General features: G+C 53.1%; 12 protein-coding genes across 12 annotated transcripts; 6 read left to right on the forward strand and 6 right to left on the reverse strand.

Annotated features, from left to right (window-relative positions):
- Positions 1–983: 983 nt before the first annotated feature.
- Positions 984–4,992, reverse strand: N7458_006656 (uncharacterized protein; the record flags this gene model as incomplete). The annotated part of the gene is made up of 4 exons (XM_056910038.1): positions 984–4,045; positions 4,106–4,308; positions 4,364–4,482; positions 4,618–4,992. The coding sequence occupies 4 exons, from the start codon at positions 4,990–4,992 to the stop codon at positions 984–986; spliced, it is 3,759 nt and encodes a 1,252-aa protein (XP_056765742.1).
- A 1,424-nt stretch (positions 4,993–6,416) lies between these two features.
- On the forward strand, positions 6,417–7,406 carry N7458_006657 (basic secretory family protein; the record flags this gene model as incomplete). The annotated part of the gene is made up of 1 exon (XM_056910039.1): positions 6,417–7,406. One exon carries the CDS (start codon positions 6,417–6,419, stop codon positions 7,404–7,406), a length of 990 nt encoding a protein of 329 aa, XP_056765743.1.
- A 514-nt stretch (positions 7,407–7,920) lies between these two features.
- Positions 7,921–9,135, reverse strand: N7458_006658 (mitochondrial 54S ribosomal protein mL44; the record flags this gene model as incomplete). Its single annotated transcript, XM_056910040.1, has 1 exon — positions 7,921–9,135. The coding sequence occupies one exon, from the start codon at positions 9,133–9,135 to the stop codon at positions 7,921–7,923; it is 1,215 nt and encodes a 404-aa protein (XP_056765744.1).
- A 307-nt stretch (positions 9,136–9,442) lies between these two features.
- On the forward strand, positions 9,443–9,832 carry N7458_006659 (uncharacterized protein; the record flags this gene model as incomplete). The annotated part of the gene is made up of 3 exons (XM_056910041.1): positions 9,443–9,465; positions 9,524–9,706; positions 9,775–9,832. The coding sequence occupies 3 exons, from the start codon at positions 9,443–9,445 to the stop codon at positions 9,830–9,832; spliced, it is 264 nt and encodes an 87-aa protein (XP_056765745.1).
- Positions 9,833–9,975: 143 nt separating this feature from the next.
- On the reverse strand, positions 9,976–11,184 carry N7458_006660 (uncharacterized protein; the record flags this gene model as incomplete). The annotated part of the gene is made up of 1 exon (XM_056910042.1): positions 9,976–11,184. One exon carries the CDS (start codon positions 11,182–11,184, stop codon positions 9,976–9,978), a length of 1,209 nt encoding a protein of 402 aa, XP_056765746.1.
- Positions 11,185–11,232: 48 nt separating this feature from the next.
- N7458_006661 (uncharacterized protein) lies at positions 11,233–11,526 on the forward strand (the record flags this gene model as incomplete). Its single annotated transcript, XM_056910043.1, is given in 2 exon segments — positions 11,233–11,394; positions 11,413–11,526. 2 exon segments carry the CDS (start codon positions 11,233–11,235, stop codon positions 11,524–11,526), a joined length of 276 nt encoding a protein of 91 aa, XP_056765747.1.
- Positions 11,527–11,682: 156 nt separating this feature from the next.
- On the forward strand, positions 11,683–13,505 carry capA (adenylate cyclase-binding protein; the record flags this gene model as incomplete). The annotated part of the gene is made up of 4 exons (XM_056910044.1): positions 11,683–11,729; positions 11,854–12,109; positions 12,176–12,477; positions 12,530–13,505. 4 exons carry the CDS (start codon positions 11,683–11,685, stop codon positions 13,503–13,505), a joined length of 1,581 nt encoding a protein of 526 aa, XP_056765748.1.
- An 890-nt stretch (positions 13,506–14,395) lies between these two features.
- N7458_006663 (uncharacterized protein) lies at positions 14,396–16,734 on the reverse strand (the record flags this gene model as incomplete). Its single annotated transcript, XM_056910045.1, has 2 exons — positions 14,396–16,369; positions 16,474–16,734. 2 exons carry the CDS (start codon positions 16,732–16,734, stop codon positions 14,396–14,398), a joined length of 2,235 nt encoding a protein of 744 aa, XP_056765749.1.
- Positions 16,735–17,476: 742 nt separating this feature from the next.
- Positions 17,477–18,148, forward strand: N7458_006664 (uncharacterized protein; the record flags this gene model as incomplete). Its single annotated transcript, XM_056910046.1, has 2 exons — positions 17,477–17,606; positions 17,670–18,148. 2 exons carry the CDS (start codon positions 17,477–17,479, stop codon positions 18,146–18,148), a joined length of 609 nt encoding a protein of 202 aa, XP_056765750.1.
- A 143-nt stretch (positions 18,149–18,291) lies between these two features.
- On the reverse strand, positions 18,292–21,464 carry N7458_006665 (exocyst subunit SEC5; the record flags this gene model as incomplete). Its single annotated transcript, XM_056910047.1, has 3 exons — positions 18,292–19,023; positions 19,082–21,148; positions 21,180–21,464. The coding sequence occupies 3 exons, from the start codon at positions 21,462–21,464 to the stop codon at positions 18,292–18,294; spliced, it is 3,084 nt and encodes a 1,027-aa protein (XP_056765751.1).
- Positions 21,465–21,917: 453 nt separating this feature from the next.
- On the forward strand, positions 21,918–23,531 carry N7458_006666 (isocitrate dehydrogenase (NAD(+)) IDH2; the record flags this gene model as incomplete). The annotated part of the gene is made up of 6 exons (XM_056910048.1): positions 21,918–22,004; positions 22,096–22,161; positions 22,304–22,390; positions 22,450–22,572; positions 22,652–23,371; positions 23,438–23,531. The coding sequence occupies 6 exons, from the start codon at positions 21,918–21,920 to the stop codon at positions 23,507–23,509; spliced, it is 1,155 nt and encodes a 384-aa protein (XP_056765752.1). The 3' UTR covers positions 23,510–23,531.
- Positions 23,532–23,828: 297 nt separating this feature from the next.
- N7458_006667 (EAF7 family protein) lies at positions 23,829–24,978 on the reverse strand (the record flags this gene model as incomplete). Its single annotated transcript, XM_056910049.1, has 4 exons — positions 23,829–24,187; positions 24,266–24,497; positions 24,562–24,707; positions 24,780–24,978. 4 exons carry the CDS (start codon positions 24,976–24,978, stop codon positions 23,829–23,831), a joined length of 936 nt encoding a protein of 311 aa, XP_056765753.1.
- Between the last annotated feature and the right edge of the window lie 37 nt (positions 24,979–25,015).

Genomic DNA, 25,015 nt, shown 5'->3' on the forward strand with positions numbered 1-25,015 from the left:
GATCGCGTAGTGCCAGACCCTGCACATCGTTCCCTGCCGTCCTTTCGCAGACTGCGAGGGTCAAGTCAGGAGTCGACAGAGTTTGACGGAGGCCTAAGCGTGTCCAATAGGGTGACTTGTGATCGGCTCGTTAGGTTGTATGGTGAGTTGCCCGCTGCACGCCCTCATCTGATAACCCGCCGTGCAGGCTCGTGGCGGGTCTCATCTTCACGAACCGACACAATTAGGGTATTAACAGGCGCATATTTCCGACGTGGAAAATTTCCATGGTAAGAGGATCTTCATGGTCTTCTGTTTCATGGTTTTTTCCAAGGAAAAGGTAGGTGAGGAGTGAAAATAATAATGACCGACAAGCCCAGCGCCCCTCGTGGAAATTTTATCTGATGATCTAATCTGATCGATAACAGACCTCCTTTTCGGGGGCATCTCACTCAAACAAGGTTTGGTGACTCGCAAACTTTGGACTTGCTCCCTTTCTTTTTAAATCGACTAATTCATGTATTTTATACATACCATTACTGTATATGCATGTTTAACCTCCACACACGCTAAGGGATGGTCCACCTCCATCCGATCAAGTCTCCGTCATCCTGCAACTCCTGCAGCATAGCCGGCCTCACCCGACCATTCACCGTCCCACATGTCGGGGAGCATTTGCTCGGCAGGCTTGACTGCGTACTTTCATAATTGGTTCGCCTGTCCCGGCCATGAGGTCCAAGACATCGCGCGGTACATTCAGCCGGTCGATCGAGAGGAAATTACCCTACAAATCGCTACAGTGGGGCCATGCAGAATGAATTCATAATTTTTATGTACCGAAACGTCCCACCAGAATCAGCGCCACCGCGTCATGATAATTACAAAATCACGTTGATCAAAAGAGATAAGGCAGAGAATCGAAAAATAGAAAGAAGAAAAGTCACAGGGAAGCTATTCACATGGTCGGGTCAGAGCAATCTCCCCGTTTTGTCGGTCTCAGCAGTTCACTGGGACCGGCGGGCCATGAAATAGGTGAGCAGATTGAGCGAGCCCTCACCAGCGGGCGGGGTGACTTTCTGTACGCGGTCGAGACCGAACTTGAGGTTGAGCAGGGTACACAGCTCAGTGGCCTGCTTACGCACGCCAGGTCGGGGATGGCCCAGTTGCTGGCTCACCACCGTGCCGACGCTGGCCAAGCTATCGTCCGAGAGCTCGATGGGCCCTTGAGACAGTGCCTGATGAACAGTAGCTAGTCCCATGATAATAGACCGATAGGAATCCTCGCTCTTCGTAGCCTCATCCAGATCCATTCCTTGAAGCACACCTTCGATAACTGTCTGCGGTGAGATCAGCGAAACCAATTGCTCGGCAACCTCTTCCAAGCAGGTTACAAAGTGCGAGCTGGACTCATAGTGGCGGCGAGCTCGGATCAGAGAAGCCATTGTGGCCACATCGTATCGGTGGAAAAGCTCGCTGGTTCGAAGAAGCATTGAGCGGATGGTGGCCAGAATCTGAGTTTTAACATCGTGATCCTTGCGGCTAGTAGGTGCCGCCTCGAGCTCGCGTAGCAGGGCCTCAAGCATAGCATAGTAGTCCTCTTCGCGAGAAACAATATCCTCGCCGTGGTACTGGTACAGTCCCTGCAGTTTTCTATATCCAGAGATGTCCATGGTGTGGGAGGCGATCCGGCTAAGTGCCTTGTTCAGCATTTCCCTCGCATTGGCAGGATCCTTGGATCGAGGGCTCGGGCTTCGGTGCCGCTCTGCCCATTTCCGACTGCGACGGAATGCTGGTTCCTCGCTTGTTGGCTGGACCGGAGGTTCAAAGGACCGGCTTCTTGCCTCCGTAGGCAGACGTGAGATAGACTCATTCAAGGGAACCTCCTCGAGTGCACCAGGCTTAGCTGCGGATCGTGGCGTCGCAGTGAGCTCTGCCGCCTTCATAACATGCGCAGTGGCATTCTCGTTATTGGCATTGCTCTCAAATGTATCTGCCACAGCTTGCTTTGGTGCTGACGTGGAACCCAAAGTGGGAATATTTTGAGAGGGCGTGGGGTGAGGACGATTTCTAGTGGGAGAAGGAGTTCCCCGAAGTGGTGTCCTCTTGGGGGACGGGAAACGGGGCTCATTAGCCCCATCATTGTTGAGTTCTTGGTAAGGAGCCAGCTCCGGCACAGGGTTCTTGAGAGGGGTCTCAAAGGTGACCGGGGTACCTGGCACTGGGGCTTCTGCAAGCCCTTCGTCATCGGGCTGGCGAGGAGACTTCTGATGGGTAAAATGCTGGATTGGAGACATCTTTGGTGTCGTAGGCTCCGCTGCAACCGGCGTAGCAGGGTCTTCGTATATTACCATTTCTTCCGGTTGGGCCTTAGGAGTAGGTTCAGTTTCAGCGACTGGATGGGCAGGGCGCAATGGAGTTGCGCTTTCAGCTTCGGAGACACGCGGATAGGCTCGCACAGGGCTAGGTTCTGCGAGGGAGAGAGACTGTGGTTCTTCAATATGCTCCAGGGTGATATTACCATGGTTAATTTGTTGACTGCTAGCAAGTATCGGTTGTGATGCAGAAAGTGGAGGACTTTCCAGAACAATAGGCGCTGGTGAATGGCGACCCTCAGATCCGCTTAGATGGGAGGCATGGGAGGCATGCACGGAGGACTGATGCGCAACGCTGTCAGCAGAGTCGCTACGGGCACGACTCGCCGCATTGAGGTCCCCATGAGACTTTGATTTTGAAAGGTCAAGCTTCTTAGGCTTGCCTCTAGTGGTGCCCGTTTGTCCAGCATCGTGGGGCCGAAGGCGAGGGGCATTAATCGGTTTAGTTGATGGTGTAGATGCCTTGGCTCGTACTGATCTCGGGGAGCTGACCGGCTTACTAGTAGCTCGAGCTGCTCTCGAGTCGGGCCGACGAGCGTAAGGGTCCGCAGTTGCCGGACGACTGATCTCTGGCCGGCGGGGTTTCATAGCAGGCCGCATGGGTGCGGATGAAAGGGAAGAAAGCGGTGCTCCCGTGGGTACACTCCGAGTAGAGGGTCTAGGAGCAGGATCTGAATCTATAAATGCGGACTGTGCGGACTCTGGGCGAGAAGGCGGCATCGCCCTCTTGCGGGCTGCGATGGCTTCTTTCAGGGCAGAGCGGCTAGCACCTGGGCCAGCTGCACTCTTTGTCGGCGTAGAAGAGGCCTTAGAGGCATTGGGGTTTGAGGTATCCTTTTCCAGCAGTGTGCGCGATTTGGCATCGAGAGTCGCCATGATGGCATTAGCTCGGTCGGGCCAGACACCGTAGAACGTCCAGAAAGTGCTGCGTACAGCTTCTCGTACACCAGGATTGGCATCTCCCAGGCCCTTCTTGATGGATTTCTCGATAAGGTCCAGGCCACCGCCGTGCTCAACCGAGCTCTTTTGATGGGCCTGGCGCTTAATCAGAGTGCAAAGCCAGCCTGCCGCGAACAGACGCAGTTGTATATTTTTATCTTGTGAGGCCCAGTGGACGTGTTGCAGAAGGCGAATGTTGTACGTTACATTCCCAAGAACAGCGTCGACGGTGGCGTTTCCACTCTGGGCAGAAATCTTCTTCAAGGCTCCACACAGCTTGATCAAATTCTGCATGATAATCTCAACCATGGGGTCAAGTCTGGGGCCGCAAGTCCGAGCAATATCTTGCATCAGAAGACAACCGTTGGTGCAAAGAGTCGTTCGCAAGGAATTCACGACACGGAAGATTCCATCAAGGAGAGTTTTGACGCTCTGGATGTAGCTCTGAGGAAAGTCGTGAGGCCCGTTACCTCGAGTGAGTCTGCGGAACAGGATAACGTTCTTCTCACGTTTCAACCAATTGTCTTCGGATTCTTTGCCCTCGAACCAGGGAAGCATGTCTCGCACGGTATCGTCAATGTCACGGGCCGATGAGACAAGGAAGGGCTCGATGCCGTCATCTTCTTGAGATATTTGCTGCATAGCAGGCGGCTCCGCCGGGGTCTTGGGCCTCAATGGGGCTTCTTGGGGAGCAGGTGTAGATCGGTCATTGTGGCCTCTTGAAGATCCTGGTTGGCTTTTGGTAGGCTCTAACTCTTGACACTGATTAGCCCTGTTCTCTTCAGATAAAGGTAAATTTAAACTCGCAATCATACCATCATCGACTAGTTCCCTGGCGTGCGAACGTGAAGACATCACCGAGATAGGGCGTTCAGCACGAGAAATGGGCCGATTGGAGCTGACAGGCTCTGAGTCGCCGAGTCCGATGCCAGAAATAATAGCGCTCGCGATGGATTTGCGCACGCCTCGAGCAACCAGCTGCTTCTGTAGATCAGACTTGGCTCGTGCGGGGGCGTTCCTGAGTCGTAAGGTCAGTCTCAAGAAGTTGAGTTGAAGAATAGAATTGTACATACCGGAACAATTCAACCACAACTAATCTTGCTGTGTCTCGAACAGCGCTGTCTGCATCCTCCAAGCATGCAACCAGAGAAGGGACATATTGGCGGAACAACAGACCGTGGTTCTTTGTCATCTGCAAACAATCCTGTTAGCGGCCAGTTTAAAGGCTACGCAGCGCGTGGACACACATTGGAAAGCCAGAGCATGCTCATTTCTTTAGCTCGGGGTTTTTGCCCGTCAACGCAGTCTCCAGCACATAATATTCAACCTCGTTGCTCGCCACAGACCAGATCTCAGTAAATATCGATGCGGCCTGCGCTCGTACACGTTCTTTATGATCGCCGAGTCGTTCCATCAGGACGGGATAGAAGTTCCTCGCCTGGCTCACAATCCATTGCTGCTGATCTTGAATCGATAGCCGCTTCAAGAAGTGGCCTAGCGTAGAGAAGCCTGCGCCGAGGACTGAATAGTGTTGGGAGGTTAGAGCGAGTCGCAGAGTGTCGAAAATGGTTGGAATAGCGCCCTCGGGGACATTTTTCTGCTTGATATCGGATTTGATGGCCGTAAGGTGGGCGACCTTGGCATCGACGGAAAGATTTGGGTTGTTGAAGGCCGCCAGGAGCTCCGCCGCCTTTGCTTCCATCTTGGACGCCAACAGAGGATTTTCAAGATATGTCAGGCACGAATCATAGGAGCTACCACCGCTTCGGGGGTGAGCAAACGAAGTCGATGGGTTTTTTGGGCGATCAGAACGATAGGGGACCGGTAGCACGGATAATGGAGTACAGAAGCTTGTTACAGCCTATTTCGTGTGTCAATTCCCTTCCATCAAGGAGTCGGGCGCGCAAATAAGACAGATCACGACAGGGGGCTGCGCGTAGCACTGGGGCTCGGAGATGACTGCGGCGCAGATTCAAACAGAAGTAGCGTATGATAGCACTCAAGACCAACGCTAGGTCGTAGGGTAGGGCAACACAATATCAGAAGCACTCACCAAAGAAGATGTGACTGTAGAAGGGAGGACAGGAAGGTGAGCGGGCGCGAACCGTGGATGGTGGGATGTTGACGAAGGCGACGGAAACTCGGAGTCAAGGGGCGATAAGCGCGGATAAGCGCGAGCGGCTCCACTGATGCGACAATCTTCTTCCCAAAGGGACTACACAAAGGAGGTTCTAGGGTCAAAGGGCTCAATATGCGATCTGGAATGCTGAGATTGTTATTATCCTTTTCCCCCAAATTTCAATTTGAATCTTGGTGGTTGATCAACCGTGGTTGTGCCCAAACCCCGCCCAACTTTCAAGGCTAGTTTGTTTATCTGGCGGTCGCAAAGGGCAACCATGTGCGGTGTAGTACAGCCCAAACGGATGCGCCAGAATAGACCTAGCAATTGAAAAGTTATACAGAGTGTAAGGTCCAGGAAATTTCTGAGGTCGAATATACTATCATCCAACTGTCTAGCCTCACTATTCGGTACGAAGTGCAACAATAAACATCGATCACGTGATCGGGCGGCATTATTGCTGGCCTACAAAATCAATAGGAGGCGCTGGTGGGGAACAGAGAACTGCCCTGGGAGTTTCACGATTTCTCCGTACGATTGAATAATGTATAGTGTTAGTCTAATTCGGCTCATAGAATCAACAAAAGATCCAAACTCCACTAGCGAAGAGCATCAACCGTTGACGTGCCGGACGAAGGCACGGTTATATATAGTTGTAGTCATAGGTACGTTGCCCAGGCCATAGTTAGCCACGACACAGATTCCAGAGATGATGCCTACTCAATCGCGATGGAGCATTATACTACAAAATCTTCAGCTCTTTGATCTACAAAGGCAACTAACAATGGATGTGAAGGAAAAATAGTACGTGGAGTGGATGGCAAGGCCAGCTCCCCCACCTTCGGCGAAACAGAACTGATTACCTCGAATAGCTCTAATTGGCTCCGACTCAGCCTCAGCATCGATCACCAGCTCTCCCACTGACCGCAAATCCCAGCAAAGTCACCGAAGCGTCCCCGGTTAATTGATCCGATCTTCTCTCAAGGTCTAGGATTTTAGATATATGCATGACTGAACTAGCTATGACGACTACTTCGGCCCAACCGGCCGCTGCATCTGCGATTCCCAAGGCCAGCCCGCCCAACGAGGCACAGGGATCAAACGCCAAAGATCAAGATCAGGCACAAACGACCCCAGAAAAGAAAATCCAGATTCCCAAGCCAAAGTATCGCCTCCATTCCGAGGTTCTCCGTCACCCAGAATCTGCCTCATTCTCTATCTACATCCCAGATGTGGCCTCGACTCTCGACACAGCTCTGAGCAATATCGTCAAATACCTCTACACGTCTCCGGGGGACGGGTCCCCAGAGGAAGCAACAAGTGCACCGAAATGCGAGCGGCCTCACTTTATCCCCTTCATTCCGCCAACACGATCAGTGACGTTATTCCTCCGCGACTTCGGCGGCGTAGCCTATACGACAGGCACAGAGTTGGACGACGACCACAAAGAAATCCACCTCTCTCTGCCATACATCACGCACTGCAAGAACTCTGCCGCGAAGGCTGATCCAGTGCATGAGCTGACAGGCGTACTCACTCATGAGCTGGTCCACTGCTACCAGCACACCTCGCCCCCGGACTCTGCAAAGGGCGGGAAGGATATTCCTAGTCCGCCAGGAGGTGTGATTGAAGGCATTGCGGACTTTGTCCGTCTCAAGGCTGGCTTGTCGCCGCCGCACTGGACACGGCCTACGTCTTCTTCGCAGCGGGAGAAGAAATGGGACGCTGGATATCAGCATACGGCGTACTTTTTGGCGTGGATTGAAGATGTCTGGGCTGGCGAGGGTGCGATTGGTATGCTGAATGATCGACTCTATAGGGTTGGTTATCTAGGGGAGGATGAGAAGGATTGTCATGAAGGGGGCTTCTGGAAGAGTCTCTTTGGAGCTGGGGTCTCGGAGTTGTGGGACGAGTATGGCCAGTGGCTTGATGACAGTGAGAAGCCAAGTGAGAAGACCAAAGGAAACTGGGAGGAAGAGATTGTCAACCCATTATAGAGTACAAGTCAGTGATGGCATGCTACCTCCAGACCAATTCGACCTGTCGTCTCGATGGCTATGGAAATGATGCAAAAGCAATGAATGGGTATGTCTAGAATGTGATTTTCTTTTTAGAATACATTTGATAGGGTCACCTCTATACACCACTGCCGAGACATGCGACCTCAGTGCCCTATGTTAACCAAATTTCGCTGGAGAAGAGCGGGGGGCGTAGCCAGATACATGAGACAAAGAACACAATGATTTGGGGGAAAAATAACGAGATAAGAAAAAAAGAGTTCCAGTAAACAAAAAGACACCAGATGAATCGAAGGAATCACAATTCCCATACTATACAGTATCCAAGTCATGCAAAAAGACAGGAAGAAATGACTCTTTTTTCCCACTGGCCTGCCTCCCATGCGAAACCACAGAACCGAGAAAATTTGGTAATAAAAAAAAGTCAGTAATAAACAAGAGATGAAGGAATATGGTAAAGCGTTCGACGAGGCGCCCAAATTCAAAGCACGTATTAGACGATGACCTCGCCCAGGTCAACATAAACGGGCTTCCAGGGCGCAGCGCCCTCTTCCTCCATAGAGCTAGGAACGCGGACATTGAGCGGGCTGTAGAGATACCATCCCTTCAGCGCAGCAAGAGCCGCGCGCTCCCGAGCCTCAATCAGGCTGGCGCCAGCGCCCTCGCCCAGCTTGTCCTTGCCGGAGAAGATACCAACCACAAAGACAGGATGTCTGCTCTTCCGGCCAGTCTCGCTGATGATTCTGGCGACTGGGAGTTCGAAGTTTTCGCGGGCACACAGGCGAGCCAGGTCCCGGGCGGGCTGGGAGAAGTTGAACAGCTGGGCGATATTAAGGTGTCGGGAGAGGAAGTGCTGCTCGAAGAAGCGCTTGGCTGCTGGACGACCAGCGTGGAGGTAAATAGCACCCATCACGGCGCGGACAAATGTGGCACTGGCCAGCTCAGCGGTCACGCCCTCGCCCGAGGTTGCTGGGCCCTTGATCGCGTCACCAAATTCGTCATCGTAGAAGATCTTCGATGTCACCGTCATCCTCCATGCTTTCTGCGCAGCATACGGACGAGGTGTGCGGTTGTTATAAGTAGCGACACTCAAGTCGCTGCCAGGCGCGACCCTGCGGAACTGTAGCAGGCCGGGGTCAACTTCTCCACCGGGCAATGAAGCATGTTCCACACCCCATTCTCTGGCCATCGCGGCGAGTGTTTTAGGACCGGCGTAGGCGTACATGGCGGCGAAGATGACAGTCAAAGGAAGGCGGGGGTAGGTGCAAAGGAGGTGCTCGGTGGTGTAGTAGGTGAGGAGGTCGTGACCAAGCGTGGCCAACGATTCGTTGTTGAAATCGGGATTGGGGTCCGCAGATGCGTCGACTAATGCTCGCGCGAGTGTTTGAGGGGGTAATCGGGAAGGAAGGTAGAGTCGAGCGTGAAGAGCAGCGAGTTTGGCGGAATTGAGTGCGGCATCGACCGGAGGAGAGGGATATTTGAGCATGTCCTTGCGCCTGTGAGCACTCCTGACGTGCTTCATCAACTCGACATCTTCAAAGCCCGCATCTCCAGGGCCTTCTTGAGCGCTAGACTCGGCCTGCAGAGGAGATGCGGTCGATTGGCACCGCGATCCGGTAGCAAACACATGTTGATGCAGCCGGCTAACAGTTCGAGCCCGTGGCGAAAGGACTGTACTGCTCCATCGTTGGAGCTGTACCCTCTTCATCTGGGCGGCTGTGGGATAGACTTGAAACAAACTGGAAAGCCGAGAAAATAACAATCCACGCTGCGTCAACGGGGCGAGGCTCGGAAGGCGTGCGGCCAAATCTACGGGGAGAGAAAAGAGAAATTGTCTCGCCAGGTCACGGGATCGCTCTGTCGTGTGAGCTGAGACTAGTCCTCATTAGGCAGTAAAGGCTTGGCACTCGACCTTCGATTGACGGCCCTTTCGGCTTCAGCCCGCTTGCGAGGAACTGTCCAGCCCGACGTTCCTTTCTCTACTCAACAACTCCATCAATTACATCTCATTCACAATGGGTGGAGGTGGAAAGATCCCGTATGTTTCACTATCGCCGCCAATTGGTGGCTGGAGGCTAACAGATTCTGCTGTATAGGTACCCCAAGGAAGTTTGGTCCCCCTCTGGTGGTTGGTACGGTCAGCCGGGCAACTGGAAGGCGAACACTGCGATCATGGGCGCCTTTATTATCGGTGTTTCTGCCGTCGCCTTCAGCATCAGCGCTGACCGGGAGTACCGTGACAAGATGCCCGAGCCCGGCCGCTTCTTCCCCAGCCGGTAGTACGTCTGCCCTGAACCCCGACATCTCTTGAATTCCCAGTACTGACCCTTCTCTTTTTCTTCCCCAGCTGGAGCCGACAGATTCGCGAACATGAGAAGCAGCAAGCTGCCCAGAACCCCTCATAAAAGAGATACAACGGAGCCGTGGATGGTAGCCGGAGGAAGGATCGCAGCGTGACGGAACATTTTCATATCGTGTTTTTACTATCATTTCATCATTTCCCGTGGCTGTAAGACAATAGAAGGGAGTTCCTGAATGGACCATTTGATCAATTGGTCAACAGGTGTCTCTGAGGAGACTCGTCTAATGTCCTAAATAATCGCTGCGTGTACAGGCGGACTCGTTCCGTAAATTCAGACTGATTCCACAATTCCTTCCCCCCGTTCTCGGACATAGAAATATGCGGAACACCAATCTGTTCTATCACGAACCCTGCAGCAACGGTAGCGCAGATCAGGGCCATGGGCAGATTACTGCGAAGTCCCCAGGATTCGAGAGATTCTCTCCAGGCTTCAGAGGTCGATAGTATAGATTCAATGACAATGAACGGTTCACGACCCGCAGACACCATTCCCTGGGCCAATGCACCCAGGAAAGAATTGCCTGCCCCTGTTGGGTCGACAACGGTCCTAGCACCCGACGTCCCCGGTTGATGATAGGCGGGAAGCCACAACTTCTGGGCCTTCAAGAACGCGTAGCTTCCCTCCTTACCTGCTCTTATGACAAGGCACCCATCGCCATTAGGACCGATTCCAGAGGCCAGAATTCTTTGGACGAGTTGCTGGCCATCCTCGCTCTCCTGTGACCACCCAGGCTGCCCGAACATCATACCCAATTCCTGATGATTGGGGCTCACCACATCCACAACTCTGCTAGCTGCAAAGAAATTCTCTTGCTCTTCCGGTGTGCAAAGATCTGGCACTGGCTCCCAGACAAAGATGGGTCGAGTTGACGCATGCTCGGGGGAGGGGGCCTGACCTGCCTGATGCAGCTCATCCCGCCGCTGCAATATTCCGTTCACGATGGATATACAGCGAGATGAAGAGCAGACCATATGAAACGTACGAGACCAGACTTGTGTGTCTGATAGCATAGAAGGGTCTAGTCTTAGCTTCGGCGTTAGATATTTGAAATCTATATCTCCTTTGTCAGCGATGGTTCTTCGACTGTCGAATGAGACTGTTGACCAACCCCTCTTCTCATCTGGATGATACCCGTTCCATGCTCTGGTTGTAAGCCTGCTATGATCCTTTCTGAAGACACAATCGGTGTCCCAGGACCGGATCACAGCCAGTGCCTCGGGAGGGAAGTCGGAGCCAACATCAACGATCCAACTGACAGATCGTGCATGCGCAGCTCCTGAAACCAGGCGAGCGCCAATGACAGCGAAGGAAGCTGCACCTCCAAGGATGTTCTTGACGCCTGGTCTGGAACCACCGAAATCAATGTCATCTGCGCGGAAATGCACTGTGAGCATCCAGGCCGCGGGGTTCCAAGAGAAGCGATAAGCATAAGCATACCGAAAATGAACATTCCCAAAGTGCAAAATTCAACCTCGCCCGGTCGGGCCAAGGCTGGAACAAGCTCGGCCATCTTCACCAGGAAACCGAGACTCAATGGCTATCCACGAAGAAAGAATAAGCAGAGTATCCAGTCGACCGGTTCGGTTGTGGTTGTTACAATCTATGTAAGTGAAATACCAAAGATACCAAGCAACGTCATTGGGTGCCGCTACCCCGGCGTAACGTACCGTTGCGGGCCTTGGGAGCTGCGACTTCAGGAGCTTCAGTTAGCCTCCGAACCACCTTTGACCCTTTGACACTCCCACCTTTTGGTGATTTGTGGATTGCAAAGGACTGACAACTGCCGGATCGACTGTCTTTCCAGTCTACTTTCTTAGTCTAAAGTCACTCTTTCCTTTTCGTCGAGCTCCTTTCGCCCCTTTCCGACTTCTTCGAGCAACGTGTTGCCTAACATGGCGAGCGGCAGCCATATGCATAATTTCACCACCCTCATCAAGCGGTATGTATGGTCTTTAGTGGTAGCTGCATAGTCCTTTGTCCGTTTGGTTTTGCTTTTCAAGTTTGCCTAAGTCGTGCCACAAATACTGGGTGTGGTCAATGCTAACTATGGAATTAATATAAAGGCTCGAGGCGGCGACCTCACGCTTGGAGGATATGGCGATGTCCCTCGACGACCCCAACGTTTCGAAGGGCTTGAGCAGTCCCTCTGCAGCTACACCTGCGACTCCCGAACCTCCTAAGCCTGCTCCTCCTCCCCCAGCGCCTCCTGCTGCGCCGCAAGTTCCCCCGCAGATCCAAGACTTCGACGCATTGATCAAGGGGGACGTCCAAAACTTTGTGAACCTGGGTGAGAAAGTTGGCGGACTTGTTGCAGAGCAGGTGTGAAATCCCATGCTGCCAGTGTGGCTCAAATACCTTGCCATTGCTAATGCACACATTGAATAGTCGAAAGCAGTCCTGCAAGCCTTCAAAGCCGAGCGTACATTCCTCTATGTCTCGACAAAAGCCAAGAAGCCTGATGTGCCCCCTCCAGAGCTCATGACGGAATTGCACAAGGCATCGGACAGTATCAACAACATCAAGGAGTCGAATCGTGCGTCGCCGCTGTTCAACCACCTGAGTGCCGTTGCGGAGGGTATCGTTGCGCTGGGTTGGTTCTTCGAGACCAAGCCCGCGGAGTTTGTTTCTGAGATGATTGGTGGTATTGAATACTATGGCAACAAGGTGCTCAAGGAGTACAAGGAGAAGTAAGACAATTCGCGAGGTACAGATACACACCAGTGGCTGACATGTTTGCAGGGACCGAACACACGTTGAGTACATTCAAGCGTACTACCAGAACTTCAAGGCCCTCTCGGCCTATCTCAAGAAGCACTACCCTAAGGGCCTGACTTGGAACAACGAATCTGGTCTCAGTGCGCTGGATGCTTTGAAAGAAATCAAGCGTGGCTCTCCAGCAGCTGGTGGCGCTGCTCCTCCCCCTCCCCCTCCCCCTCCTCCTGTTCCTGCTCTCAATGTCCCTGGCGGCGTCCCGCCCCCTCCCCCTCCACCTGGCATCCCTCCAGCCCCAGCGCCATCTGCTCCTGCTTCCGATATGTCCGCTGTGTTTGACCAGCTCAACCAAGGCGAGCAGATCACATCTGGTCTTCGCAAGGTCGACAAGTCGCAGATGACGCACAAGAATCCCAGTCTGCGTGCGGGCTCGACAATGTCAGAGAGCTCTGGTTCTCCCCGGGCCAAGTCACCTGCGCCGAGCAAGAAGCCCAAACCCGAGAGCATGCGCTCCCGCAAACCACCACGCAAGGATCTGGAAGGAAACAAGTGGTTGATTGAGAACTTCGAGGCCTCTGATGAGATCATTGAGGTCTCCGCGCAGCAGAACCAGTCCATTCTCATTACCCGTTGCAACAAGAGTATCGTCAAGGTCTCTGGCAAGGCCAATGCCATCGCTATTGACAACTGCACTGGTCTCTCTATCATCGTCGACTCCCTGGTCAGCAGCCTGGATGTCATCAAGTCGCCCAAATTTGCTCTGCAGATTGACGGTATCGTCCCGACTGTTCTCCTGGATCAGGTCGATGGTGCCACCGTCTACCTGGGCCAACTGAGCCTTGCTACTGAGGTCTTCACTAGCAAGTGCAGCGCCATCAACATTATGCTTCCCCCGAAGGAGGGCACCGACGACGACACCAAGGAATGCCCCATCCCTGAACAGATCAAGAGCTACGTTAAGAACGGCGTGCTGGTCAACGAGATTGTTGAGCACGCTGGCTAAACCCGTCCCAGTGGATGCCGGGTGAGTGGCGCGGCCGAAACTTTTTGACAGGCCCCTTTGTGTCACTCACGTCTACCGAGTCCTTCTCCTGGTAGAACTCTGTTCTTATTTTGGATCCCTTTTAATCTTTGCTTGCTGTACCTAGCGCCCTTTGTAGATATATTGCAAGAATACAGGTCTGCCACTTTCATACCTATTCACCAATCTACTAAGTAATGACATCAATTCCGAGATATGTTATATTCTTTCCATGGCTATCTGCTATAGTCAAGTAGTTCAAACGACGAAGGAAAAACATCAAGGAAAAGACCAGCCGAGATGAGAATACTCTGTCAACAACGCCACCAGAAAGCATCACGAGAGATATGACTCTTGTCCCATGCCTTCAAGGCTCTGTAATGAATGTAGGGGATTATGTGCTTGTGATGGTCAAGTAGTAACAAAAGATAGAACAGGGGGTATATACTGAAAATCCAAGCGCTTGGCCTACCATGGTACGATAAGGCCGAATAAAAAAGAAACGAATACCAGAATGAAAAGCACCAGGTCCCGCGTGGAGATGAAATAAGCCGGCGTCTGCGCCTGCAGATGAAGTATCTCACAGGACCGGTCACTGTTGTATGGGTTAGTAGTATCGATCACCCTGCAGACCGGCGCGGCCGTCGCACCCTGTGATCAATTGCCGAGTAAAATGGACAGACAAGTCACTGCAACAAAGAAACAAAAAGAAAATTCGATCAGTATACCAGCAGTACCCTTGACAGTCACGAGTTCGGTCACACAGTAGTCCCTCATGCCGCAAACGACATGTTCAGAGACTAAGCTGAACGATGCCAGATCGAGACCTATGCCGAGACTATCGATGTTGAGAGTTCTTTCCAATAGTCGGCTTATTTGCTGTCAAGTGTCTCATGTTTATGGACATCCAGGCCGCGAAGCCGCTTGGCAAGCAAACTCTCACCATTTTCAGAGCCATTCTGGCTAGAAGCATAAGGATAACCTCCGTAGCCCACATCGCCCTTGTTGAGCTTGTTATACATAGTACCAGACTGTTGGGAGGTCTGCGTAGGCTCCATAAGCTCCATTGGCTCTGCTGCATCCCAATGCAGAGGCGCATCGGTTGGCGACGAGATATAGGGCGGTAACCCCGGGAATCCGCCCTGACCAGCGCTTCGCCGGCGAGATTCTTTCTCGATTGCAAGTCGAGCACTGGCAGAGGTGGACAATGATGGATGCTCACGCACGGGTTTATACGGGCTGTATCGAGGCTCTGGCAGTTGAATCTCGTTGCGAAGCTTCTCCTTGCCATCTGGGACTCTGTTTGCGAAAACAACCCGAATGCTGGAGTGCAGATAGAAGCGACCTCGAGACGGACAGCAGATGTTCAGATGGACAAGATACCGCAGGGTCGGCTTATCTTGTGGGTCCTCTGCGGTGCTCAACGAGGCTTCTGGGCGATCAGTTCCGTAGTTCTTTCGCGCGCTCAGTGGCATGTCAATTATCGGACCTGCCGAGTAACTTCTTTGCCTAATGAACGTCTTCGTACCAGGCTCCATGTCACTGAGGTCGTACGGAACTAGAAACAGTTTCACCGCAGTCTTATGCGGGTTCTTGATAATGATCTGTAATTGTCCTTGCTGTGGAATCCGGTAGCTCCCACCAGGGGGGCATTTGGGAGACTCCGCTCTGCGGTTCTTTTTCTCCCGACGGCGCCGCGAATCGGCGTCTGGGACTCGATGAGCACCCGCTTCGTCGACGCCGATCTCTTCCGGGGCTCTGGATGGGCTAAAGTGCCGTTTGCGACGCCGAGCTGAGCTAGATCCATCCTTGGGTAGCGAATTCTCCAGATCGATTTGCCCGACGTAGGGACTGGGGCTATCGTCGGCGATGGATCGGCCATTCCCCGAAGTCGGATAGCTGTAGAAGACGGCCGGGAAAGGGACTGTCACATGAGGAGGACATCTGAGGTGTCCTTTGCATTTGCCTTTGCCTAGAACGCCGATCTGAGCTGTGAAGTCGAGCGGCTTAGATGGGTTCATAGACATTCGCCCACGCAAGATGGACTCCTCGTAGGACCCGACCATCGGTGCATGAGGCTTTGGAGAGATTTCCGACGCAAGAGAAGGTCTCCTTGCTCGAAACGCAGGCGTGATCGCCGTAGAAGCAAGCTGGAGACTATACGACGAGGCAAGCGATCGACGTGGGGAATGATGAGGCTGGAAAAGCCCATCGTGTCTGCCTTGGGGATATGGACTGCCGGTATTAATCGTCCGCCGATTAGGGGGCGTAGAGTGCAGATGTCTGAAGCTCTCCGGGGGAAGAGTTCGTCGTCGATTAGCCCTTTCCAGTGGTTCTAGTGGCTCGGCAGGATCAACCCGAGGCGAAAAGTCTAGATCGGTGTTGTTGGCTTGGTAGACTAGAGGGCTTGTCGGCGCTTTGAGAACGTAACTCGACGAGAATGACCCAAGCGACGGTGCCCTGGATCGTGTTTGCAAAGTACGTTCTCGTTCATTGCGGCTGGCAAATAGATCCGACTGGCTTTGGTTGCTTTGAAAAACGGATGCTCCAAACCATGGAGTCGTAGGGGAAGTGCTGAGGCGGAGAAATGGCGAGGACGGGCTGGGTTCCGCAAAACGAGGCTGCGGCGATTGTTCCCCATGGTGCGGGGAGCCTTCCCTAAAGTCACCAGAGTGCAATGCAGATCTGGGTCGCTGAATTTCGGCAGGTGAGCCTAGCTCTTCGTTGTCTTCCACACGATATTGGTTCTCTGAGGCCTGCTCTACCATCCGCTCGTCGGCCTGCGAGTTAAGGGGCGGTATAGAACTATGAGGCATATAGGATTCGCCAGTGTTGGCATGTTGCGGCTTCATACTTGGTTAGCTTTCTAACTGCAAGGTAATTATGACTGGAAAGACCTCTCGATAAAAGACAAGAAGTACTATCTCGGCCCAACAGCAGCCCGACATACCTGATATTGCGACCTCCAAGGCGATGATTCTTTAATTCGCTGTATGAGCTCCTGCCGGTCGTTCGCCCAAAACTTGGGCAGAGACGACTCCCTAGACGTGGGATCCATAGCCCTCCCAGTTGATCCGACTATATAGTGGCCACGCTCGTCATGTTCGCCTGCCTGATCCAGAGGGGACCTTGGGGCAGGCGGTTCGGACTCGCTATGGTCACCCGACCAACGGTGCTGGGCCCGTCGATCCGGATCGTGAAAGAGGGGCATGTTGGCGAGGTTGGGGAGATTATGAGGGCTGAAATGGCGAGTTGAACATTGCAAGAGGCCACCGATGGGGCAAGCGCTTTCGAAATCAGGCCCGACAGTGCCGCGGTGGGGTGGGTTGAGATGCGGTGAGGTGCAGTGTGAGCGGGTATGCCGTCAGTGGTTCCGAGGAATGGGGTGATTGGCACGGATGAATATGGTCCTCCGCACGAACAATATATAACAGTAAAATTCTGGTCTCAGATATACTGGCAAGAGTTGTTGTGGGAAGGAAGAACTGTGTCGGAGGAGGAGTCCGGGAGAGAGCGAGGAAAGATAAGGCGAGCGATATACAGCGGAGCATGCTCGTCAGGTGAGGTCGTGGGTCTGGCGATGATTCATCGGCGAGTAGTTCGGGTTTCCATCACGATGACTGGCGGCCTTTGTTTCATCCAAACAAGATGGTCCAATTTTTGGGTGAGAGAAAATTACTACCCAACAAGAAAACATTTAAAAAAAGGAACAATACCAAATAATAGATATATCGGATTTTTAGTTAATATCAATCGAGAACTCGAGTGCTGCTATTCCCCCCGTCCTCCGGACTTTATGGGGGGAAATCCAGACCATAACTTTTTCTCGAGGCTTGGCCGCGGATCGCCGCTTTTTTTTCCTTCTCCAACTCCAACGGCAACAAACCACCCACCGCCAAACAAATCTCTCTCCCAGTCATATTTGAGATTTTTCAGACCAATACTGAATTGTCATGGCTCCCAAACGGACTCGCGATGGCGAGAACAAACCCTCCGAATCACGGCCTGAGCCTGCCGTCAAGAAGCGCAAGGGCTTCAGTGTCGGCCCTGCAAACCTCCCCGATGGCACATATCGTCGCAAGAGTAAGTGAATATTCTTATATCTGTTTTTTAATCACATCTGTCTAACCATATCTCTCTCTACAGCTCAAAAAATCAAATCCGACCTGATCCAAAAGGCCAAAGTCAAGAAAGCCTACGCTAAGATCAAAGCCCAAGAACTCGCCACCAACGCGCCAAAACCCATGTTCACCACCGCCGAAGAAGAGTCCGGAGACAAGGCCGAACCCGCTTCGCTAGAACTGCATCCTGATCGGGTAGCAATGATGAACGAGCCCGAGCTGTCGCCCGAACCTGCACCTGCACCGCGAGAGCGTCGCCCCCGCAACATGGATGGGAAGAGGAAGGAACGGAAAGCGAAGCCTTCGGCATTTTCCAAGGAGATTGAGATTGCAGAGAAGCGGAAACAGGCCGCGGAAGCTCGACAACGAGAGCGGGAGGCGAAGCAGAAGGAGCGTGAGGCGATGGCGCGGGCTAAACGCCCGGATCAGTTTGGGAAGAGGCGGTTGGGGCGAGAGAGTAATGTGCTCTTGAGTCGGGTGCAACGGATGGTTGGCCAGACTTGAGGGTAGATTGGAAGATGGGAGAAGGAAACTAAAAAGTTGTGATACCCGATTGTTACTTATACCATGTTCGATTTGTGAGTAAAGGAATTCATGAACGCTTGATGTTATATGGGTTTCTCCATTGAACTAGATATATGGCTATGCTAAGTCGAAGTGGAGGGCTTGGAACCACCGCTTCGAGGCTTCTTAAAGCAGGCAAACTCGCCCTTTGTCCGGTCTCGGAGGCGTTTGAGCACGACCCGCATCTCTCCCAGTTCGGCCTGGAGTTTAGTACGAGCCTCGTTGGTGGTTCGGCGATCTAATTCCACGTAGATTTGACTCTGGATGTTGGATGCCTCATCGGTCGAGTACTGGGATAAGGTCTGCGCAATGAACTCGGTATCCAGCGTGGCCTGCATCAAGGCAGCTAGGGAGAAAGTGGGACGAGATCGGAACGCTGAAAGCAATGACGAGGACACTTCTACCAGGAGGTGTGTCAAAATGGTGGCCAGCAATGAAGCTGGGGCATTGGGTGATGAGCGACTGGAGCTTGGGGATACTGTTGATGGAATGGTTGTCGAGATCTCGGTATGCACCAGCACCAAAGTGAGCATGGTGCTGTAGACGTAGGGGCGAACTTGATCTGGGCGATCGGTGGAAGGCACCCAGTCGGAGGCCGTGATGCCGGATGAGATTGTTTCATTCAAGGTGGCAATAGTCGGCTTGGTGTATGACTGGAAGAGTCGGTCTTCGATTTGCTTCAAGACATCCCGAACGGTCTTGCCCTCTTCCGTCAACTTGACCGAGAATGAAGTCTCGAAGTTGGCAATCAGCTGCGGCACATATTCGGCCTGAAGGGCCTTGAGATTCGAAAGTGTAAGAAGAATCCGTACATTCTGCCGAGGTTAGCGATGAGAACACTATAATAACGTAGCACGGCGCAGTGACACTCACTCTGTTGCGGGAATCGACGGAGTCTGCAGTGAGGACCGATAGAGCCGCATCGACTGCCTGGCTGGCTATGAGTGGTCTGGAAATGACCCATTCATTATCCCCTTCTGAGAGCGCGAGGCGTTCTGCGTTCTCAACCAGCCCGCTCAAAGCCTTGTAGACACTAGACACAAATTGCGCCCGAACCATCTGAAGCAATTTGGCAGGCGGTTGAGTAACAACATCAACGGAGCCCGATTTCGCCATAGCCTCGGAGATGTAGAGAATTTTCTGCATGCCTCCAAGGATAGCGCTCTCGAAAGCCACAAATAAGCCAGGCATTTTCGTCAGATCCCGCTTCTCTGAATCACGAGTCCAATCCTCTAACATTTTGCAAATCTCCGCGTCCTTGCTCCACGCAGAGCATGCTACACGAGCAGAACGCTCCCGTGCGATGCTAACAAGAGACTTCAGTTGATCGTAGGTTTGTCCAGCACTACCAACGGGGCCCAGTGCCGCCATCTCACTGGCAGCCGTGCCCAAAATGACAAGGAACTTGCTGAGATAGTGGACACCACTGAGAGAATTGGAATAGGGCGGCCAGAATGCATAGTCCTCCCAATGCTCTCCCCATTTTGGAACGGGTAAGGGTAGGTTCTTAGGGTCCAGTTTGAACCTAGACTCGGTAGGAGTGACGCCCAGCGAGGCTGGACTTCTTGGACTTCTTGGACTGGGCGGGATGGGGGAGGCGAGAAGGGAAATGTCCTCCGTCGGAGGCTCATTGAAGAGAGACAGGACGTTTTCTCGAATGAGATTGACCAGCTCCACGATACCTTTCTCGAGCTGCGTCACATTGGCAGGTGTAAGTCGGTGGTGTTTGCGGCTTTCACCCTCAAATCCAACAGGAAGAAGTCGCTGGCGACTGCCATCGATGAAGGATTGTGATACCTCCCAAAAGTCAAGAACTTCACCTAGCAGTCCGCTCTGCGATGACAGGAGCCGATTTAAAAAAGCTTGAACGCAGTCCCAAAGCTCAATGACTTGATCAGAGTCTAATCGTTCGGGTATCTCGGCCGACCCATCTCGAGGAGCAAGACGCAGATAAGATGCAGTGGCCTGGGGCGCAGGCTTCTCTTCTACTGCGAGCCTCCGCCGCAAAATCTCAATCTCCACCTTGCATCGATCACAGAACGATGTAATCTTGGTCATGAGGAACTCGTAGCGGCTGAGAAGCCAAGTCCAGATGGGGTTGTTGTCAACGCCCAATTCCAACAATGCTCCAATAAGCTCCATGTGCTCCTCCACAGGACCGGATGCTGTACTGGTAGTGGAAGTCGTGGATGCATCACTCAATCGTCTCCAAAGATCCCGCTTGAAGTTTTGGATTTGCTGGTCAACATCCATCCACATTCGCCCCATAGCCAGGATCGTATGCGTTTCACGATCGGACAATTGTCGTTGAGCGCTGGAGGCCTGCTCCACAATGTTCTTCGCTCGGTTTGCCAATGTCCGAGCCTTGGTGTACTGTTCAAAGACGGAATCGTAATCACGCTGTTGGATGGACTTGGACAAGTGACTTCCGATCTCGTACACGTCACGGTGCTTCTCCATGGTCTCCACAACCGATTTGAGCATCTGCTCCCGGTCTCGGCCTCCCAGCGCAGGACCCCAAACTTCCTCGGCCTTCACTGAGGCTTCCACCAGAGGACCTCGAATACCCTTCATACCATATTCGCTCTCCTTAGTCAATGCGTTCTTCTTGGGCCCACTCGTTACCATAGGAGCAGGCGATATGCTTCGATGTTGGCCTGAATAATTCCGGAAGTGCCCTGATCGACGCGGGGTTAAGACTTGCTCCTTTGTCGCTCCCTGGTCTCTCATTTCCGTATAGACGCTGTCGATAGTTGCTTTCGCGCGGACGAAGCGCTCAAAGTTCGCCTCCACCAGTACCTTCAGCGACGCTGACTTTTCGTCAATGGAGTTCGATAGATTGTTCAGACCAGCCACCAGCGACTCTATCGAAGCATCATGGTGGACTTGAGACAAAAACAAAGCGGGTGAAAAGGATGTGGACGAGAGGAGGAACCGAGACTGTTTACCCCCCGTCATCCTCGAGCCGGACCCCACGGCTCTTCAGTGTGCGCAGGATACTGTCACCTCCTCCCAATGGATCCGGCTCATCATTCTGCGTGGTTTCTCTAGCATCTTTCCCTCTACGAGATCCAAAGTTGCTCCGCCAGTCACTGGGGGTGCGTTCTAGCGCAAAGTACCGCGACTTGCGGGGGCGCGTCTTGGATCGTTGGACGGGCTCTTCGTCGGACTGGTCGGCCTCGTCCAGCGCCACCGGCCATTCGTCAGGGAACTCCGAGGGTAGATTGTAATGGCTCGCGACGTCGAGGTCGGACATGATGGCTAGACGGTATGCTGGTCTGGGGTGGAGACGGGACGAATCGAAATGGGGGGGGGGCGTTGCCTCGGGGTCAGGGTCCGGGGTGGAGGGCAGAGGCCACAACTCGAAGTCTCCTGCAGGAGACTGCAGACGGCAGAAGTCAACCGAAGCAGCAATTGCAAATCCTTAATATGGTGGTCGTCAATGGCAGCTGTAGGACCGTAGCCCAGTATGAAGCTCCAGAGGCAGTTCCAGATCCCCGAAGGTGGTGATGTTGGCGCAGACCAATGACCAGCAGCAGAGTGGACTTTCGGGTAGCCGGAGGACCATCAAACCACCAATGCGGTCTGCCCGGTCGGATCGGTGCGGCGCCGAGAAACTCGATTCTTTCGTCCCTTTTCCCTTCTCTCTTCCTCCTCCCCACCATCACACCTTCCCCTTAAAACAGCCGATTGTCGGGATCTATTCACGATGCTCGCCGCCAGAAACTTCTCTGCTGCTCGCCAGTGCCTGCGGTCGGCCCGCATGGCCCCCAGCTTCGTCACCCCCGTGTCGCAGGTACCGTCCAACACCTGCATCCCCTCTCGTCCACCGAAGCCGAGTCGCCCACTGAACAACATCAATTGACTGACCTCTGCTCGAATTCTAGCTGCGCGGTTATGCTTCCTCCCCCGACGATGCTGTCGCCAAGTTCAAGGGCCAGAAGGGCGCTGATGTACGTGTTGCCCCCCAGCCAATGCGATTTTTTTTCTCACGGTGCCGGCGCCAACCGCGCGCTGCAACCTACGGACGAATTCTCCACATCAAAAGACGAGACACAATCGCGAGAATACTAACAAGTTTATTTTGCACGATAGGGCAAGTACACTGTCACTCTGATCGAGGGTGATGGTATTGGCCCTGAGATTTCTCAGTCAGTCAAGGATATCTTCGAGGCCGCCAAGGTAAGAGCTTGTCGCAACATTGAGTGCGCGGCTCAATCAGGATACTAACACTATCCCAGGCTCCCATCAAGTGGGAGTCCGTCGACGTTACTCCCATCTTGAAGGATGGTAAGACCGCCATTCCCGATGAGGCTATCCGCAGTGTCCAGAAGAACTTTGTCGCGCTCAAGGGTCCCCTGGCTGTAGGTTTTCCATCTTCGCGCATTCGGCGATACGGCCCTGCCCCATTGGTGATGCTAAACGCTTCTTTCTATCCTCTAGACCCCCGTTGGTAAGGGTCACGTCTCCCTTAACCTTACTCTGCGCCGTACTTTCAACCTTTTCGCCAATGTCCGTCCTTGCCGCTCCATTGCCGGCTACAAGACCCCCTACGACGGTGTCGACACTGTCCTGATCCGTGAGAACACCGAGGGTGAATACTCCGGTATTGAGCACGTCGTTGTCGATGGTGTTGTCCAGAGCATCAAGCTCATCACCAAGGAGGCCTCCGAGCGCGTTCTGCGCTTCGCCTTCCAGTACGCCGAGTCGATCAACAAGAAGAAGGTCCGCGTCGTGCACAAGGCCACCATCATGAAGATGTCCGACGGTCTGTTCCTGAACACCGCCCGTGACATTTCTAAGGACTTCCCCGATGTCGAGTTCGACGCTGAGCTGCTGGACAACTCTTGCCTGAAGATCGTCACCGACCCCACTCCCTACAACGACAAGGTCCTTGTCATGCCCAACCTGTACGGTGACATTCTGTCCGACATGTGCGCTGGTCTGATCGGTGGTCTTGGTCTGACCCCCTCCGGTAACATCGGTGACGAGTGCTCCATCTTCGAGGCCGTCCACGGTTCCGCCCCCGACATTGCTGGCAAGGGTCTTGCCAACCCCACTGCTCTGCTCCTCTCTTCCATCATGATGCTGCAGCACATGGGTCTCCACGACCACGCCAACCGCATCCAGAAGGCTATCTTCGACACTCTGGCCGAGGGCAAGGTACGTTCTTCCGCCCCCATATTCTCTGGTACCTATTAGAACGAAAGGCTGACAATGTTTGTTTAGACCCTCACTGGTGACCTTGGTGGCAAGGCCAAGACTCACGATTACGCCGACGCCATTATGAAGCGCCTGTAAACTAAAGTCGCTACTTGGATTTCTGTACTATGACCCCCGCCCTTTTTGATCTCTTTGTTTTGTACCCTCGAACGACCTTAGACTTCCTATAGCGATCGAAATATACCTCTTTGTGGTTACGCTCATGTGTCACAAATTATATACACAACCGCTTGCTGAGCCACGCTCTGATGGGAAGTAAATTCATGGAAATAGTTGTAGAAGTACATGAGCCCTGTTGTCATACATAACAAATCAAACATTAACCAAAACGCCTTTCCAGAACCCCGCTGGTATCAAGATGTAAAACTGAGATCAAGGAAACAACGCGTGTTTACTGTCAACGTCGGCGACCGGTTCGGCGGGTTGCGGTGCTTGTTGAAGCCTTTTTGGTGTCCTTCTGCTTGGACCGTGATGCCTTTGCCCTCGTGCTTCTTGACCCTCCCTTGTCACTACTCTCTTCTTCTTCCTCATCCTCGCTGTCTTTGCCGCCGTCACTACCTTCTTCACCCTCTTCTTCTTCACCTTCATCATTGACATCCGAGTCTTCTGCAGAGTCGGCATCCTCGTCAGATGCCTTGCCTTGGCTGCCGGAGCCAATTTCAACCTGGAGTCGTGTCGAGCGAGTCTCACGTGCAGATTGGCGCGTACCACGATTGTATTTACGACCTCGAGATGGAGCAGGGGATGAGCGGGGTTCTACAGCAAGCGATTGGGTCAGTTGGTGGCTTTGGCTGACTTTGATACATACCTCAGGAGGAAAGGGTTACAACTTACCGTCAGTATCTGCTACTGTGCTCCCTCGTCGAGACTCGGCGTGGCGACTCGTGACAGGTGATAAAGAGCCCTCTGTGGCCAGGCGTCTCTCAAACATGAGGTCGCCATATTCGTCGTAGGGAAGCTCAAATGGCCAGTACATCTCACTCGGCTCCTCCTCCTCCTCCTCCTCCTCCTCCTCCTCCTCCTCCTCCTCATCATCCTCGTTCGTATCCGCAAACACCGCGTCCTCCTGTTTTATCAGCAATCATCAGCAAGAGATGCCCAGTGCAAGCGAAAGGTCGAGGGTTGCCTACCCGTTCATCTAGAGCCTCCAAGTTGTATAAGGTACCTAGCTTCTTCCATATCCCGGGGATGCGCATGTGCTCTGCCGACGATGGCGCATATCCTTGGCTCTTCAAATAGTCTGCAATTGCGAGCATACGGAAATGCTTGTGAACGCCTGTATAGGACCAGCTCCATTAGCTCCCAGAGGCCCCAAAGCATGGTCCAAATGCACCAATTCGGGACTCACCGACAGGTTTCCATTTGATTATCGCTTTCAGCAGTGCCGTCTCTTGCTCATCTGTCCAGGGATCGCCAATCAAGTCATATTCGGGCTCAGGTTTTTCGGCGCCATCGCTCGATCCGGGGGTGTCCGCGCTAGATTGTGCCGCTGTATCCTCAGGAGGTGTGGTGGAGTGTGCGCGTTTGGTCTTCTTCCGAGGTGGCATTGCAATTAGTCAGTATCATACAGCAGAACAGGACAAA

The sequence above is a fragment of the Penicillium daleae genome (assembly GCF_028827525.1).
Source record: "Penicillium daleae strain IBT 16125 chromosome Unknown utg000006l_segment0_segment0, whole genome shotgun sequence".
Lineage (NCBI taxonomy): Eukaryota > Fungi > Ascomycota > Eurotiomycetes > Eurotiales > Aspergillaceae > Penicillium > Penicillium daleae.